This window comes from Megalobrama amblycephala, linkage group LG8 (assembly GCF_018812025.1).
Source record: "Megalobrama amblycephala isolate DHTTF-2021 linkage group LG8, ASM1881202v1, whole genome shotgun sequence".
NCBI classification, from domain to species: Eukaryota; Metazoa; Chordata; class Actinopteri; order Cypriniformes; family Xenocyprididae; genus Megalobrama; species Megalobrama amblycephala.
This window is the reverse complement of record NC_063051.1, coordinates 28,032,242-28,050,821: the sequence shown is the minus strand read 5'-3', so window position 1 is coordinate 28,050,821 and position 18,580 is coordinate 28,032,242. Positions and strand designations below refer to the sequence as shown.

General features: G+C 34.6%; 1 protein-coding gene across 1 annotated transcript in view; it reads right to left on the bottom strand.

Annotated features, from left to right (window-relative positions):
• Positions 1 to 1,942: 1,942 nt before the first annotated feature.
• The window catches only part of erbb3a (erb-b2 receptor tyrosine kinase 3a), a 34,381-nt gene continuing 17,743 nt past the window's right edge, over positions 1,943 to 18,580 (bottom strand). The window contains 20 exon segments of the mRNA XM_048200338.1: positions 1,943 to 3,798; positions 4,487 to 4,757; positions 4,940 to 5,008; positions 5,626 to 5,805; positions 5,910 to 6,007; positions 6,815 to 6,961; positions 7,050 to 7,125; positions 8,278 to 8,433; positions 8,526 to 8,711; positions 10,534 to 10,632; positions 10,806 to 10,925; positions 11,004 to 11,145; positions 11,228 to 11,281; positions 12,005 to 12,162; positions 12,251 to 12,344; positions 12,730 to 12,862; positions 16,106 to 16,323; positions 17,510 to 17,527; positions 18,322 to 18,412; positions 18,494 to 18,567. Coding sequence (XP_048056295.1) covers positions 2,954 to 3,798; positions 4,487 to 4,757; positions 4,940 to 5,008; positions 5,626 to 5,805; positions 5,910 to 6,007; positions 6,815 to 6,961; positions 7,050 to 7,125; positions 8,278 to 8,433; positions 8,526 to 8,711; positions 10,534 to 10,632; positions 10,806 to 10,925; positions 11,004 to 11,145; positions 11,228 to 11,281; positions 12,005 to 12,162; positions 12,251 to 12,344; positions 12,730 to 12,862; positions 16,106 to 16,323; positions 17,510 to 17,527; positions 18,322 to 18,412; positions 18,494 to 18,567 — 3,229 coding nt within the window. The 3' untranslated portion in view covers positions 1,943 to 2,953.

The following is an 18,580-nucleotide window of genomic DNA, read 5'->3' as shown; positions in this document are numbered from 1 at the left end:
GTTCCATGAAGATATTTTGTAAAAAAAAAAAAAAAATTATATATATATATATATATATATATATATATATATATATATATATATATATACAGTACAGTCCAAAAGTTTGGAACCACTAAGATATTTAATGTTTTTAAAAGAAGTTTCGTCTGCTCACCAAGGCTACATTTATTTAATTAAAAATACAGTAAAAAAAACAGTAATATTGTGAAATATTATTACAATTTAAAATAACTGTACTATTTAAATATATTTGACAAAGTAATTTATTCCTGTGATGCAAAGCTGAATTTTCAGCATCGTTACTCCAGTCTTCAGTGTCACATGATCCTTCAGAAATCATTCTAATATGCTGATTTGCTGCTCAATAAACATTTATGATTATTTTCAATGTTGAAAACAGTTGTGTACTTTTTTTTCAGGATTCCTTGATGAATAGAAAGTTCAAAAGAACAGCATTTATCTGAAATACAAAGCTTCTGTAGCATTATACACTACCGTTCAAAAGTTTGGGGTCAGTAAGAATTTTTTTTTTTTTTTTTTTAAAGAAATTAAAGAAATGAATACTTTTATTCAGCAAGGATGCATTAAATCAATCAAAAGTGGCAGTAAAGACATTTATAATGTTACAAAAGATTAGATTTCAGATAAACACTGTTCTTTTGAACTTTCTATTCATCAAATAATCCTGAAAAAAAAATATTGTACACAAATATTTTGTACAATTGTACACATTAAATGTTTCTTGAGCAGCAGATCTGAAGGATCATGTGACACTGAAGACTGGAGTATTGAGGCTGAAAATTCAGCTTTGCCATCACAGGAATAAATTACTTTGTCAAATATATTCAAAAAGAAAACAGTTATTTTAAATTGTAATAATATTTCACAATATTACTGTTTTTACTGTATTTTTAATTAAATAAATGTAGCCTTGGTGAGCAGACGAAACTTCTTTTAAAAACATTAAAAATCTTAGTGGTTCCAAACTTTTGGACTGTACTGTATGTGTGTGTGACTGGATATGCATTGCAAAGGACAGTCATAAGGGTCAAGTTTTTGAAATTGAGATTTATACATCATCTGGAAGCTGAATAAATAAGCTGTCCATTGATGTGTGTTTTTTTAGGATAAATCAAGTCTTTAGCAATGCATATCCACTCACAAACATTTTTTTAATATATATTTACGGTAGGAAATTTACAAAATATCTTCATGGAACATGATCTTTACTTAATATCCTAATGATTTTTGACATAAAAGAAAAATCAATAATTTTGATATAATGTATTTTTTGGCTATTGCTACAAATATGACTTATGACCGGTTTTGTGGTCCAGGGTCACAGATATAGTAAGTGGCATGTCTGAAAATTAGACTAGTTCACGAGAAACCTAAAGTTCAGATGAATTATCCACTAAGAGGTTCTCCACCTACAACCATTTGAGACACATAAACACACACAGAGGATAAATCTGTCTGGCTGTTCATGGAGCTGTCTTTATTGTTCTTACTTATATGCCTGGTTTCACAGACAAGGCTTGAGCCTAGTCCCAAACTAAAATGCATGTTTGAGCTGTTTTAACTGAAAACTATTTGTTTTGACATATCTTAAAATATGTCAGTGCCATTGTTTTGTCTCAAGATGCACACCCGTAATGATTTTTCTAGTGTACTTTTATAAAAGATACTTAAATATCCTAATTGAACTAAGGCCTAATCCTGGCTTAGGCTAACCCCTGTCTGAGACACCGGGCCTAAATGTCCTAATTTTAACTAAAGCCTACTCCTAGCTTAATCTAAGCCCTGTCTGTGAAACTAGGCCATATAGCTAGCTATAAACTAATATTAAAATATGTGTTGAGAAACTACCACATTTTAACAAAACACAGAATGCAGAAAAAAATGTGGGAGTATGAGAGTAAAGGATTCAAAAGTTTTGTTCAGGTTTACATAGAAACATTTTATTAAAAGTGTAATATAACAGGTTTCAAACAGTGAATAAAAATCATTTCAAATGGTTACAAAGTTGAGAAAATACTTTAGTTTGATATGTGTGTATAAAACTATAGTTTTGTTGTAAAAGCTTGTTTACTGGCCATTTCATTTGAAATATAATACAAGTACTTCATTATGATTTGTTCATAAGGCATACACAACACCACTCAACAAAAAAAAAAACTACTTTACCCAAATTCAATCAATATGCTATTTAACTGATATTATCACATCATCATTTTATAAATTCCAAATGCAAATACCCCAGATTTGACATTGGAAGATAATTCGAGTGCAAGATGCACAGTGGAATGGCTGTTGACTGAATTGGGCACTTCATGAATACACAGTATAACAGATATTTAAGAAGAACACTCACTCTCACATGCACAAACAGCAAACTTATGGCTTCTCTTGATGAGTTACACAAACTTGGCATTAACAGAACATTTTAAGTAACCACACTTACCGTACATACACAATCCAGATGTAAAAATCAGTGCTTTCAATGTGAAGCTCATAAATCTGGTCATTCTGGGACCTCCACCACATGCTCTTAAAAATAAAGGCTCCACAATATTTTTCTTAGTGTGAAAGAACCTTTTAGTCCAAAGAATGTTTATAGTTTCCACTGTAGAGAACCTTTTGTGGAATGGAAAGGTTCCATGAATGTTTCTTAATGGAACCATCAATGCCAACAAAGAACCTTTATTTTTAAGAGTGTATTTAAAAAAAAAACAAAGCTGCTCTGGCTTAAAGATATTTCAACCACTTAATGCCACATCAAGAATACATTTTACAGTAAAATACATTTATTTTGTCATGGTTGTATCAGTTTTATCATGGATTTATGCCAGTAAGAAGTGCAATATTGAATAATGTCCTGAACATTGGTCACTGAAGACAACCTGCATTTGTTCATTTGCATCAAGTTCCTTCAATCCATTCTCCGTTTCTATGTGCGGAGAGCACTAGCTTTATGAAACGACCTGCTGTGCCAGTAGTCAGGATTATCGAAAGCTTTATGTTCCATCCCTGCGTGCACTTTTACATACGCTCCAGGCCCCCCTGAACACTCTCCGTCCCTCAGCCCAACGCTCTCCTCGTCTTCTCCCTCCATGTTCTGGTATTCAGCTGCCGAGGCTCCACCTGCAGCCAATGAGTCCATATCCTCGTATTCATACACTTCTCCTTCCCCTTCCATTAACCCCTGCACCCTGAGTGAATTCCTCAGCCGAGGCTGGTGGTTCGTGTACTGATAGTCATCCTCCACATCCTCATCTTCATCGTCTTGTGGCGATCTTCTGAGAGGAGGGTGGGAAACTGGTCTCGGGAGGTGAAGTTTGAGTACCGTGTTGCTTGGCGGTCCTCCTCCTCCACCACGGATGTCCATGTACTCGTACTGAACCTCCTGAAGATCCAGATCAGCGTCCGTGTACTCTGCTTCACTGGACAGGAAATCGCCGTCGCTGTGACTTCTTTGGTCGGTCGAGGACTGGGAGAGACCTCCGCTACTTTCCGAGCCCTCGATCGATGATCTCTTACTGGGTCTGGCGGACCCTTGAGGTTTGTGATTGCTGTACAACCCCGCAGGGTTGAAGGAGGCGCTGCGGTTCCGCGGCGGTCGCTGATTGGAGTCTTTAAGCTGCCCTGGTATATGGCTGAGCGAGAGCGTCTGGTTGTTCATATACTCGTATTCTTCACCTGCCCTGGTGTGGGCTTCTAAAAAGTCGCCGGAATGACCTCTTGACAGTCTCCTTTGAGAACGTGTTGCATGTGATGATGTGAATAGAAGAGTTTCTAAAGAAAATCATAAAACAAGAGATGTGTTAACATGAGTACTCATAAATACAGAAGCTAATGTCCACCAATGCTAAAAAAAAATTGCGAATGTGACTTATTTCTTAGCTTTTTTTAGTGGTAGCTGGTATTTTTTTCCCATTTATTTTTCCCATAGGGATGTTAAAAAGTGCCATGAACCAAGCCAACCTGCTATGATGTGAATCACAACATTAAAATGTTTTATTTGAAGCAAAAAAGTACTTAAAAATCGGACAAAAAGACAAAAGTACAAGACTGTGTACTTAACGGCTTGAATGAGAGAAAGAATTACAATCCCGTGAAGCATTGCGAACAACATAATCGAATTAAAAACGATGAAGAAATATAAAACTATTCATTTAAAGTTGTTGATTATATCTATAGAAATTTATTCAGACACCTTGACTATTTCATTCATTATTACAGTTTATTCACTATATGGTAATAAAATATGACAAGATCTCAGCAATCTTAATAACAACATAAATGTATTTCTTATATTAAACATTATCTAATATTAATTTTACTCTGAAGGCAGATGGGCTTCCGCAGATATTTAGCTATTGCTTCACAGAACCATCCAAAGTTCAAAGCATCAAAATTTTGCAGAAATTGTTTCGTAAATGTTACACACACACACATGCCGCTCTAATTTGCTTATCCTCACCTTTCTCTGGACTTTCACCAAATCCAGGCAACACATATTCATTTTGGTCCTCTTCTCCTTGAGTCCCTGTGGAGGTTGTTTCCAGAGGACCTGATAGGCTGTCCCGCTGTGACATATAAGCGCTGTCCTCGCGATGCGTGACCCTCCTCGTGCTGCCAACCAATGGGAAGTCCTCGTTTATTTCCAGCTCCACTGCAGTTCCCGGTCCCTCCGAGCTCACAGAAACAGTGCACGCAGAGTCCAAACGGGAACGAGATGCCCATCCCGTCGTCTACAGCAAAATGAGGTGGAAAATATATTAAGTGGTGTTAAGACATGCTGTTTCCATTTTTTTCCTCAAATAATAACAAGTCCATTATTCCTCCAATATTCATTCATTTTTTCCATATGGATGGTCTCAGCTTAAAACTATTGCTCTGAAATGAGCTTTAGACATAATTGTGAAACACTGACCTGCACAGAGCTCTCCAGACCAGGGGTCATTGGTAGATATCCAGCGATACTGGATGGAGTCAGACTTGACTGGTGTAACAATAAAAAGAAAGTGTCATAAAGTTATGCAACTTAATTTGTTATTCAAACAGCCTCCACAAAGCGTCTGAAGATATGAGTCAGTAAGTTTTTTTTTTCTTTTCAAAGTATGTTTTTGAAAGAACTGATGCAGTAAGCATGCATTAAATAGATCAAAAGTGACAATAAAACATTTGTTACAAAAACATTCTATTTATCAAAGAATCTTGGAATAAACGTGTAATGATTTCCACAAAAACATTAAGCAGCACAACTGTTTCAGCACTGATAATATTAGAATGCTTTCTGAAGGATCATGTGACACTGAAGACTGGAGTAATGATGCTGAAAATTCAGATTTGCATCACAGGAATAAATTACATTTCAAAATATATTAAAAATAGAAAACATCCAATTTAAATAGTAATAATATTTCATAATATTCCTGTTTTCACTGTATTTTTTTGATCAAATAAATGCCTTACTGAACATAAGAATCTTCTTTCAAAAACATTCAAAAATTTTTGAACAGTAGTGTATTAGTCTATTTTCAAACCATTATGTTTTGATCACGGTCAATAATATAATGCAATATTACAATGTATAATGTTACATATAATATAACGCACCCGATGAGAATCTATACGCAGTCTAGAGAAGCTTCTAGATGGCGTTACATAGCGATGCATGTCTATTACATCTTCCGAGACTTCATCTTCCTGGTCCTCCAGAGCCACTCCTAGAATGTCCATCTCAGTTCCTCTCTGATGTGACTCTTCTATGGCCGATTCAGGAGCTCTGTACTCCTCCTAGTGGTGAAACATCAATTAACAACAGTCAGCCAAACAGTTCCATGTTCTGAAATGTAATTTGCAACCAGTAAACACTGAGGTACTCTGTTTGTTTGCCTTACATTGATGACAAGATACCGAGAAGGGTCTCTGGCCATTCGGGTGAACTCATTGGCTAGCTCCTTGAAAGTTGGCCGAACATTTTCATCAATCATCCAACCTGTTTAAACAGTAGGAATGCACAGATATATAAATATTCTGAGTGATATAGAATTACAGACCGATAATTATTTTCAAGTTAAGGCCAATAACCAATAAACAGCAGTTCAAAAATTTCTTGAACAGCAAATCAGCATATTAGAATGATTTCAGAAGGATCATGTGACACTGAAGACTGGAGTAATGATGCTGAAAATATAGCTTTGATCACAGGAATAAATTTAATATATATATATATATATATATATATATATATATATATATATAAATTGTAATAATACTTCACAATATTACTGTTTTTACTATATTTACTATATTTTACTATATCTAAGAAACCTTTAAACAGTAGTGTAAATTGTATAATATTTTATCAAAATACATTAATAATAAAAACTAAAACAAAAAGCAATTATTTTAAATGCTTTAAGTGAATTTAGGACTCACAACATTATAATGTACAGTATGAAAATGGATATTAACTTTAATATTTGCTAAAGATTATATTTAAAAATGTTATTAAATAATTAGTGTTTTTAAAAATTCACTTTAAGTGTGCATGAGATGACATCAAATGAAAAAATAGAGGAAATAAGCATGCACAATTAAATGTCCAAAACTGGCCAATACAGACATACTTTCAAGTCTCTGATATGGCACTGATATATGTGCATCCCTAATTTGTATTTACAATCTTTCCAGAAGCTTTCGTGCTAACATGCCTGTGTCTAGATGATATACTGTATGTGATTGGATCAAATCCAGAAGCATAAGATCAGTTCCTCTTTGCATTATGGGCTTTTAGACTCACATTTGACCATGACCATGTAGACATCGATGGTGCAGATCTGAGGTTGAGAAAGGCGCTCCCCTTTCTCTAACAGATCAGGTACTTCTTGTGGTCGCATAGCAGAGTAAGGCTCTGCCCCATATGACATCATTTCCCAGACTGTCACACCTAGAGATAGAGAGCTGTTTTATTAAATCTCCAACTCCAAAGTGCAGTATTTTACAGTGCCATTTTATCTTGCAACACATGGACTCACCGTAGCTCCATACATCACTCTGGTGTGTGTATCTGCGGAACAAGATGCTTTCAAGGGCCATCCATTTAATTGGCGTCTAGGAATTACAAAGATTAGGAAAAAAGTCAGAGGCGCAGTATAGCGATTACTGGCTCAGGAACACTTTTTTAATGTTTTTGAAAAAAGTCTCTTATGCTCACCAAGGCTGCATTTATTTGATCAAAAATACAGTAAAAATAGTAATATTGTGGAATATTATTGCACTTTAAAATAACTGTTTTCTATTTAAGTATATGTTCAAATGTAATTTATTCCTGTGATGGTAAAGCTGAATTTTCAGCATCATTACTCCAGTCTTCAGTGTCACATGATAGAAAAATCGTTCTAATGCTGTTTTGCTGCTCAAGAAACATTTCTATTATTATTAATGTGCTGCTTCAGTTTTTTTTTTTGTGGAAATTGTAATAATTCTTTTTCAGAACTCTTTAATGAACAAATTTCAAAAGAACAGCATTTACTTGAACTAGAAATCTTTTGTAGTCAATTTAATGCATCCATACTGAACAACAGTATTAGTTTTTTTTCTTATCTTATCTTACTTTTATTTTTTGTTCTAATTACTTACTTACTTATCCCAAACGTTTGAATGGTAGTTTATCACGGTTCCACAAAAAGATTAAGGAGCACTGTTTTCAACATTGATGATAAAAAGAAATGTTTCTTCAGAAAAGATATATTTTAAATTGTAATAATACTTCACAATATTACTGTTTTTTTTGTATACTGTATCAAATAAATGCAGCCTTGGTGAGCATAAGTCTTCTTTCAAAAACAAAGAAAATCGGTAACACTTTACAATAAGGTTTCATTAGTTAACATTAGTTAACTACATTAGTTAAAATAGTTTTAATTAGTTAAAACTAATAATAGAATGCACTTCTACAGCATTTATTAATCTTTGTTAATGTTAAGTTCAACAATTACTAATACATTATTAAAATCAAAAGTTATATTTGTTAACATAGTTAATGCACTGTGAACTAACATGAACAAACAATGAACATCTGTATTTTTATTAACTAACATTAACAAAGATTAATACTGTAACAAATGTATTGCTTATAGTTAGTTCATGTTAGTTAATAGATTAACTAATGTTAACAAATGAAACCTTAATGTAAAGTGTTAACAAAAAAACTTTATTATTGCAAACTTTTGACCAGCAGTGTAACTTGGAAGTCTTCTTTACCTTAATTTCATTGAAGAAGTATTTCTTGTCATCAGGGTAAAGGAGGTCAGCGATGCCATAATCAGCTATTTGAACTATAAAGTCACTCTTGAGCAGAATGTTGCGAGCAGCCAGGTTCCTGTGGACCATTCTCTGCTCCTCTAGATAGTACATACCCTAGGAGGGAACAAGCGAGGAAAGATTTTAGTTTGTTTACCTGAATACCTGAATACCTCAAAACACATAGCCAGACTTTCTGCCCCACTCACCTTGGCAATCTGCACACACCAGTTGAGCAGTCTCTGAGGGTTGAGTCCCTCTCTACGCTGCCGGATGTGCTCCAGCAATGACCCCTGTGGACTGAGCTGAGTGACCAGCTGCAGACTGGGCCCTGGACAGATGCCTAAGAGCCGCACTATATACGGGTGGTCCAAACTCCCCATAGCCAACATATGCTGCAAGACAGAAAAGAAATCATTCAGAATGTCATTTTGTGTTTTCAATGCTTTTATTTTGAGTCGGCGTTCTGACGCAGAATCTGGAAGCGCTGAACGTAAACAACGTAGGGGAATGACATGGAAGAGAAGAAATTGTTGAATAAAGTCAAATTATTTTTGTTTTGTTTTTTCACACAAATCTTTTCGTCGCTTCATAACATTAAGGTTGAACCACTGTAGTCACATGAACTATTTAACAATGTCTTTAGTAGCTTTTTTGGACCTTAAAAGTGGTGGTTAAATTGCTGTCTATGAGGGGTAAAAAAAATTCTCGGATTTCATCAAAAATATCTTAATTTGTGTTCCGAAGTTGAATGAAGGTCTCACGGGTTTGGAACGACATGAGGGTGAGTAATTAATGACTGAATTTTCATTTTTGGATGAACTAACCCTTTAAAACTGCTAAATGTCACTATGACCAATTAAAAATGAAATTAAATTAACATAAATCGCATTCATTTAGTAATCACAGGGCAACCCTAAACTACTGTATCATTCAATAATTTGGGGTTGGTATGATTTTAAAATGTTTTTGAAGTAAGTCTCATGAATGGCTGCATTTATTTAATCAAAAATACAGTAAATTTTACAGAAAAATATATTTAAAATGGATTAAAATAGAAAACATTTAATTTACATTTTAATAATATTTCACATATTATTACAATTTAAATTGTTTTCTATTTGATTTTTAAAAAATGTAATTTAATGTAAAATTGTGATGGCGAAATTGTGATCTGTTTTTTGTCAGCATCATTACTCCAGTCCTCAGAATCACCTGATCCTTCAGAAATCATTCTAATGTGCTGATTTGCTGCTAAAGAAACATTTGTGATACTGGACTACAAAATCAGTCATAAGTCACACGAATATATTTGTAGCAATATCCAACAATACACTGTGTGTGTCAAAATTATCGATTTTTCTTTTATGCCAAAAATCATTAGGATATTAAGTAAAGATCATGTTCCATGAAGATATTTTGTAAAAAAAAAAAAATACCGTAATTATATATCAAAAATTTATTTTTGCGAGTGCATATGCATTGCTAAGGACTTCATTTGGACAACTTTAAAGGTGATTTTCTCAATATTTTGATTTTTTTGCACCCTCGGATTCCAGATTTTTAAATAGTTGTATCTCAACCAAATATTGTCCTAATAAACCATACATCAATGGAAAGCTTATTTATTCAGCTTTCAGATGAGGTATAAATCTCAATTTTAAAAACATCGACCCTTATGACTGGTTTTGTGGTCCAGGGTCACATTTCATATTGTTCTCAATGTTGAAAACAGTATTTAATATTTTTCAGTATTCTTTGATGAATAGAAAGTTCAAAAGAATAGCATTTATTAGAAATAGAAAGCTTTTGTAACATTATAACTGTTTTTATTGTTTAAATTAATGCATCTTTGCTGAATACAAGTACTAATTTCGGTAACACTTTAATATGGGGAACACATATTCACTATTAACTATGAAGTTTCCCTCAATAAACTCCTAATTTACTGCGTATTAATAGTTAGTAAGGTAGTGGTTAAGTTTAGGTATTGGGTAGGATTAAGAATACAGAATAAGGTCATGTAGAATGAGGCATTAATAAGTGCTTAATAAATACTAATAAAGAGCCAATGTACTAGTCATAAGCAAGCTAATAAGCAACTAGTTAAAAGACCCTAAAATAAAGTGTTAATTTCTTAATTTCGCAAACTTTTAAATGGTATCGTATACAAGCTATGTGTGTGTGTGTGTGTGTGTCTGTGTGCGTGTGTCTTACATCTGTGAGTTCCTGAAAGGTCTGTCGTCCTGTACGGTCTTGAATAGTCTTGATAGCCACTGGAATCTTTACTGTGTCTCCCTCTGGTATCCAAACTCCCTGTGAAGAAACAAATAAGGAAAAAAAAGAGAAATATGCATGAAGAAACAATAAGAGAGCCAAAATAAGAAAGAAAACAATGTATTACGAGAACACCTTGAGCAAACAGTTCAGTAACTTATCCGAATTATAGTCAGGTTTCAGTATGAGCTCATGTAATGACATCAGAATACCTTGTGCACAGTGCCAAACACTCCAGAGCCAAGAGGTTTGATCTTTCGTAGTTCAGGCCCTCTCAAAATCCGAGCATGAACTTTCACACCTTTTTCTCCGGGATCCAGCGGTTCAAAACTCTAAATACATTTTTAAACGTTATAAAACTCCACAACGCTTCACCAATTCGATTCGCTGAATTCATTTTGACTACACACCTCTCCACTCTGCAGGTATCTCCTCATGGCACGTTTTTGGCGGATGGCAACACTTCTGCGATAAAGAACACTCAGCACAAACACTGAGAATGCGACCATCACCATGAATATAACGCTCAGCACTATTGCTGTCACCGGCAAGCTGCAACACAATATGTTTACACAATTACACGCTGACTGGCAACTGCAGGTGATACATCACACCATCAGGGGGAGACACTTACCCAGCAGTCGACCTGGACGAATCCACACAATCATTCTGACCTGGACCCAAACATCTGAGATGAGAAATATACAGAATTAACTGATAGCAAAAATATTATAATTAGAATGACATACACAACCATTCAAACGTTTGGGGTGAGTAAGATATTTTCTTTGAAAAAAAAATCATACTTTTATTAAGCAAGGACAAACATTTGATCAAAAGTTAAATACATTTATAGTGTTACAAATGATTTCTATTTCAAATGACTGCAGGTTCTATTTTAGCTTTCTTTTCGCCAGAAATATCCTGAAAATAAAAGTATGACGTTTCAACAAAAAATATTAGGCAGCACTGCAACTGTTTTTTACATTGATGATAATAAGAAATGTTTCTTGAGCAGAAAATATTAGAATGATTTCTGAAGGATCATGTGACACTGAAGACTGGAGTAATGATGCTGAAAATTCAGATTTGCATCATAGTAATAAATTACATTTTCAAATATATTCATATAGAAAACAGTTCTTTAACAGTGTAAACACATTTCACAATATTACTGTTATACTGTATTTTTGATGAGCATAAGAGAATTCTTACCAACCCTAAAGTTTCCTCATTTTCTGTCTATTTCCTCATTTTTTTCAAGTCTATGTATTTTTTTTTTTTTTCTTCATTTTATCATCCCCAGGCAAACTGAATGTTTTGGATAAAAGCTATAAAATGTGCATAACAATTTTGCATATTTATTTGATGTATTTTATTGCACTTTATTTGACATTCTGAGCCTCCTCACCCCAGGGTGCAGTTGGCATGGCATGGTTGACATTTGTACTGGCCACTGGCGAACTTATAAATGATGAGCCCATTTTCCCCCTGAACCCCCTCTGGACACGAGGACACGCAGTACGGCCCGTCCTGCAAATGCACGCATGCTTCACACTCATCAGCACCCTGCGGGACAAATGAGATGGAGAGATGATTTAATAAATCAAACAATCCGTACAAACAGCGAGTGACATTCTATCGAACAATAGATTACCGGTCCTTTGCAGGTGAGTTTGTTGTCCTGCACCGCACACTCCTGGTGACAAGGCATACACTCTCCTTTAGGTCCTGCAAACTCTCGTTTTTCACTGTGGAGAGGTCAGAGGTCATCTCTTCAGAACATCTCCTTTCTCACAGTACAAAATAATTTATTGTTTTCTTATCTACAACACACACACATCAAAAGGGGTGTGTCTCAATCCACTCCCTAGTTCACTGCCAAGGGAGTCGGCCATTTCTAAGCACTATTAAATGTTAAAATCATTCCAGTGCACTGAAATATTTATTCCAGAGACATTCCTGTGAGCGTCGAAGTATTCAAAATAGTCATCAGAAATGGTTATGAGCCCAAATGTCATACACTCTTTAACAGTTACAATAAAGATGCATGCTAAACAATACAAATAATTTTTGTCCGCAATATACTAAGGAAGTATGTTGCAGAATGAGAGACAGCCATTGTCCTATACTGACCCAGACAGGAAGTTGCAGTGTGGTACACATGTTCCTCCTCTGCTGTAGTTCTTGCAGGACAGACACTGATCGGGTCCCGGACCCCAGCAGCCCTCAGATGAACACAAGGGATCACAAACATGCCCTTCTTCAACTACAAACAAACACACAGCAATACTGAATATGAGATTTTCTTTTTATATTTTAAATAGTCGGTAATGAGTTGATTAGTGATACATTTATTTATTATTCATTAATATATATTCAATTCAATATCATGTATTTAATATTTTTAGGATTTTTTAATTTTTTCCACATATAATAAGCAACTTATTGCATACTCGAACCCTGTCAGATTAAAGTCAGCATGAAACAGAAGTCGCGTCTTTTCTTCCCTATTGTGATATATCAGAGTGAAATAGCTTCTCAAACAAGAAAAAACGTAGGGTGGGACTTGATTTTGTCCATCAGGATTTGATTGGATCGTTGTTTGCTATTGGTTAATCTCATGTGAGTGACAGGTTGCCCTGCCCTCTTGTAGTAATCATCAGAGAAGAGATGTCGTTGCAAGAGGGAGGGGACGATATTTTGATTAAAGTTTACAAGGGAACAAAATTTTTCAAAAATAATGATAAATCATTTATAATAAATACTGCAATATTTCATAAAAAATTTAAAGTGTCCATTTTGATTTTATGGTGACAACCACTTCCCAATGATTAACTAGTAGGGGTATGCCAAGACAGTTTGCTCAAGAGACGAGACACGAGATTGAGGACACGAGATGAGACAAGTCTTTTGAGACGAGACAGTATTTTGACTAAAAAAATAGTCCGCAGGTGTATTTGAAATATTTTAACTAATCATCTTGTAATGAATGTCATTTCAGTTCTACTTTCTGATTATGAATTATCATATGCAGTAAAAGACAACAATACTCAAGCACTGTAAAAGGTTTTGTCACAAACTCAACTGACTGGCTTCTCTCCTGTATGATTTCATACGAGTCTCTTCAGACCTTACTGTACATGATTTATGAGCTTTTACAACCTTTGACCTCCTAACTGAACTCCTTTCCACAAATTGATCATAAAAATAAAAACAGTATATAAAAAAGGTAACACTTTACAATAAGGTCTCATTTGTTAACATTAGTTAATGTATTAACTAACATGAACTAACAAAGAGCAATACATTTGTTACTGTATTTATTAATCTTTGTTAATGTTAGTTCCAGTTATTCTATGTTAGTTCATGTTTGTTCACAGTGCATTAACTAATGTTAACAAATACAAATTTTGATTTTAATGAATGCATTAGTAAATGTTGAAATTAACATTAACATATTAATAAATGCTGTAGAAGTATAGTTCTTTCTTAGTTCATGTAACTGCAGTAGTTAACTAATGTTAACTAATGAAACCTTACTGTAAAGTATTACCATAAAAATGAATTTTCTCTTAGTCTTATTAAAGGTGCTAAAGAGGATGTTTTGTTTTATACATTTTTGCAATATTACTTGAAACTGTCTTTACTAACTGATAAAAGACTATTTATTAGGTGCACTGAAAGGAATAATATTAATATACATCATCTGTGCACGAGGTAGGGCCTTAAAAACATCAGCCAATCGTTTACGCGATTGGCCCTCTGGCTTGTCAATCCAGTAGCTTTCCACACTCCACAGGCGCCGCATGCAATGTTTTTGTCAGGAGTAACAACTGCAGATTATGAGTTACCTGCGGTGAGTCCGACATAATGAATCCACTAACACGACACAGCGAATGCCGGTGGTAAACACTCGTGTTCCAATACTCGTGCACGAGTTTTGGGACACGTTCCCTCGAAATGAGCTGTGAAGGAGGGGGGGTTGTTCTTACGCATGCGCTCATTTCAAAAACTCACTAACAGTCTTTGGTTTCTCAGTCGACGAAAAGATCCTCTTTAGCACCTTTGCAAACAATAAGTGCAACCATAATCAAAGTACTCTCTCAATATTCAAAGTGCAAACAGAGACCAAATTTTTCTTCAAGCATGATACAGAGTTAAGATATGGTTACAACTACACAGCCCAGCCTAAAATAGTTTTCATATTGGGAGATATTTGCATGCACCAGGGAGCCGCTTTCAAAATGCGAGGTATTGAATTTGCGTTTGAATGCGCGCTCACGTTTTACTTTCGCTTTCGATTTCGCGATCGCCAGTGCTGAGCGCGCATTCTGTAAGATTAAACATTTGTCAGACACTTAAGCTCAGCTCTGTTGTGCAAACAAATCCTCCGCCATGGGCTTGTCAGTCATCTCGTCGCTTACTCTCGTCACGTGATTAGTGAACTCTAATTCCTGTTGCACTATGTACGACTCTGCAGGCTGCAGCTTGTGTTGGATGAGCTGGATGGGACTGAAGCGACCATTATCCAACTAAAATAAATGTTTTTTTTTCTATAAAAAGTAGGGGTGTGACGAGACGGGTATCTCACGAGACGAGACGAGACGAGACTCGAGATTGAGTTCACGAGACGAGACAAGATTTTTACACACTATTTTTAAGAAATCCTCAATGGCGAAATACATGACTAGAAAAAATATTCTGCAGGTGTATTTGAAATGTTTTAACTAATCATCTTATAATGAATGTCATTCAGTTCTACTTTCTGAGTATGAATTATCATATGCAGTAAAAGACAACAATACTCAAGTACTGTAAAAGGTTTTGCCACTAACTCAACTGACTGACTTCTCTTCTGTATGATTTCAGTCTCTTCAGATCTTACTGTACATGAATTATGAGCTTCTACAACTTTTGACCTCCTAACTGAACTCCTTTCCACAAACTTATCATAGAAATAAAAGAGTATAAATAAAAATGGTAACACTTTACAATAAGGTCTCATTTATTAACATTAATGTATTAACCAACATCAACTAACAATGAGCAATATATTTGCTACAGTATTTATTCATCTTTGTTTATGTTAGTTAATAAAAATAGTCATTCATTGAAATGCGCGCGCGCGTTTACTTTCACTTTCAGCGATCGCGCGTAACTCTTTAAATATGGAGCGGCGGCGACCGTTATCCAACTTAATTAAATGTTTTTTATTTAAACACAAAGCAAAAGGACAGTGGAGGCGTAATGTAAACGTAGCGGTGGCATATTCTTTCCTAATCATCCTAACACTCTGTCATGGCAACATCACGAGACTACTTTTCACCTCGACGAGAAATCTCGTCACACCCCTAATAAAAAGTAAAATGACAGTGAAGGCGTAATGTAAACGTAGAGGTGGCATATTCTATCCTAATTTCTCCTCACACCCCTATTAACTAGTCATTCGACAACCCATAACTAGTCAATAGTCAAAAAGTAATTTTGGTAATGCGCCACATGTACTCACTGCATAGCTCTTGTGGGTGGTTCTCTTTGATGTCGAGGGACTTCTGGCGGCGCACGGCTCTGGGGCCGCTCCCGAACAGACGTGTCCAGTTAACTGTGTGGTGATAGCAGAGCTGCTTGTTTCCTGTAATGTAGATGCCTCCGTCACCAATTCGCTTGAGAGAACGAAGACCCAGGGACTTCAACGTAGGAATCTTCATCACCAAAAGCGAGTAACCCCTGAGACAGAGCGAGTGGAAATGTCATTTAAAAGATAAAAGACAAATAAAATTACATACATTACTTATAGTCAACATGAAATGAGCTGACCCTATTTACTTGCTTAATAGAAGTTGCTTGGTTTCATTGTGCATGAATTTATTGGTGCACATGATTCTAAAGAAGAAATACAAAAGTCTACAGATTCACAATATAGAAAATCAAGTCCCATTGAATATCCTGTGTATGTCAGTTCGGTCATAATTTTTTTTTTTTTTTTTTTTTTTTTTTTTTTGATTTAATGTTCATTCAGACATACACGGCAGTTCAAAAGTTTGGGGTCGGTATGATTTTTAAAATGTTTTTAAAAGAAGTTTTTGCATGTATTTGATCAAAACAGTAATATTGTGACATATTATTACAATTATTACAAAATAAATGTTTAATTTAGCTAAATCTTCAGTAGCTATTACTCGTTTTCAGTGTCACACGATCCTTCAGAAATCATTCTAATATTATGAAGAAACATTCCTGATTATTATCAATGTTGCAAACAGTTGTGCTGCTTAATATTTTTGTGGAAACCATGATACATTTTTTTTCAGGGTTCTTTGATGAATACAAAGTTCAAAAGAATTATTTGAAATAGAAATATTTTGTAACATTATGAATGTATTCACTTTTGATCAATGTAATGCATCCTTGCTGAATAAAAGTATTAATTTCTTTCAAAAAAAAAAAAAAAAACTTACAGACTCCAAATTTTTGAATGAGTAGTGTATGTCAGATAAGGAAGTAAAACGGGATGTGAACAGCATTTCATGTTGACTTTAAGACTCTTAAAATCCAAATACAAAACTGCTGCAATCTGCTAGCTGGGGATCAACGATCAAAAAATAACATCGCTCCCATCTAATTTCATGAAGAGTCTACACTTCAAACAACATCTCAAGAGCTTTATTCCTGGTGATTAGGTGAAATCAACATTGTAAATTAGCTTTTTCAACAGAAAGGTTTCCATGTTCCCCATGCAGGATTTCCCACCACCAATCTGAAGCTTAGAAATACCACACCACTGAGCTGATTGTAAAGCACTTTTAAGCAATGCAAAATGTGATATTTTAACGATTTACATATGAATATATAGAACATTCAAGAAAAGAGAGAAAATGAGTAGTACAATCTAAAAGCTGACACACAATCCTACCTCTTAGAGCTTACTCCTCTGGAGGCAGAACAAGACAGGAACATGAAAATGAATAATGAATATTACATGACTTCTAGAAATGTCAGGCAACAATTATTGTGGTGTTGTAATAATAACTAATTTTTTACTTTTCTAAAGAAACTTTGAGAGGTGGTTCTGAGTGGGTGCTATGGGGTTTAACTAAAATTTATACAAAAACGAGAACTAAAACTAAAACGTTAATTGTTATAATAAAATAACTTTAAGTACTAAAAAAATTACTAAAACAAACTAAAATAAAAATAAACTACCACTAAAAAGAAATATAAAAAAACAAAAGCTAATAAAAATAACAAAAGCACATAAATGTACTAAATGTAAACCAAAATTAAAATGAAAACATAAAATATAAAAATAAAACCTAATTCAAAATATTAATAAATACTATAAAGTAAACAAATAATACTAAAATATCACTGGTTCTAAATGGCTGCTAGGCTGTTGCTAGGCTGTTGCTAGGTGGTTTCTGGTCCAAGTCAAAAAAGCCCACCAATATATTCTAATCCAATCCCTACAATAAATATCCTCCCTTTATTTATTTTTACTGTTTAATTGTTGGCTAGCTAAATCCAATCTCTTTGAAAAGTGATAAGCACACCTCTCCACAACAAGTTGAACAGTTTGAAGTATCATTCTTGTTCATAGTACAAACAGTGCCACACTACTAGAAATAATATTAATACTATGTTTACGCTGATGCATTTAAGTGTTAAGAAATAAGAAGACAGGTAAATGACTACTTTCAACAAACAAAGGACAGGCTGTATGCTCACCTGTACAATGTTCGTCCTTGTATTGTTGCAAGATTTGAGAAGACAGAAAGATCTTCCAACTCTTCGGGCCAAGACTGAATACTCAGAATGTCTATCAAGCGGACAGAAGAATGAGTTAGACGGTGTACAAAAAAAAAAGAAATGGCAAAAATACACACAAAGACACACACACCTGTGATCTCTCTGACAGTGTTGAAGATCTTCAGTTTCTTTGGATCAAGAGCACTAATATTATTGTAACTATCACTGTGGATGAAAG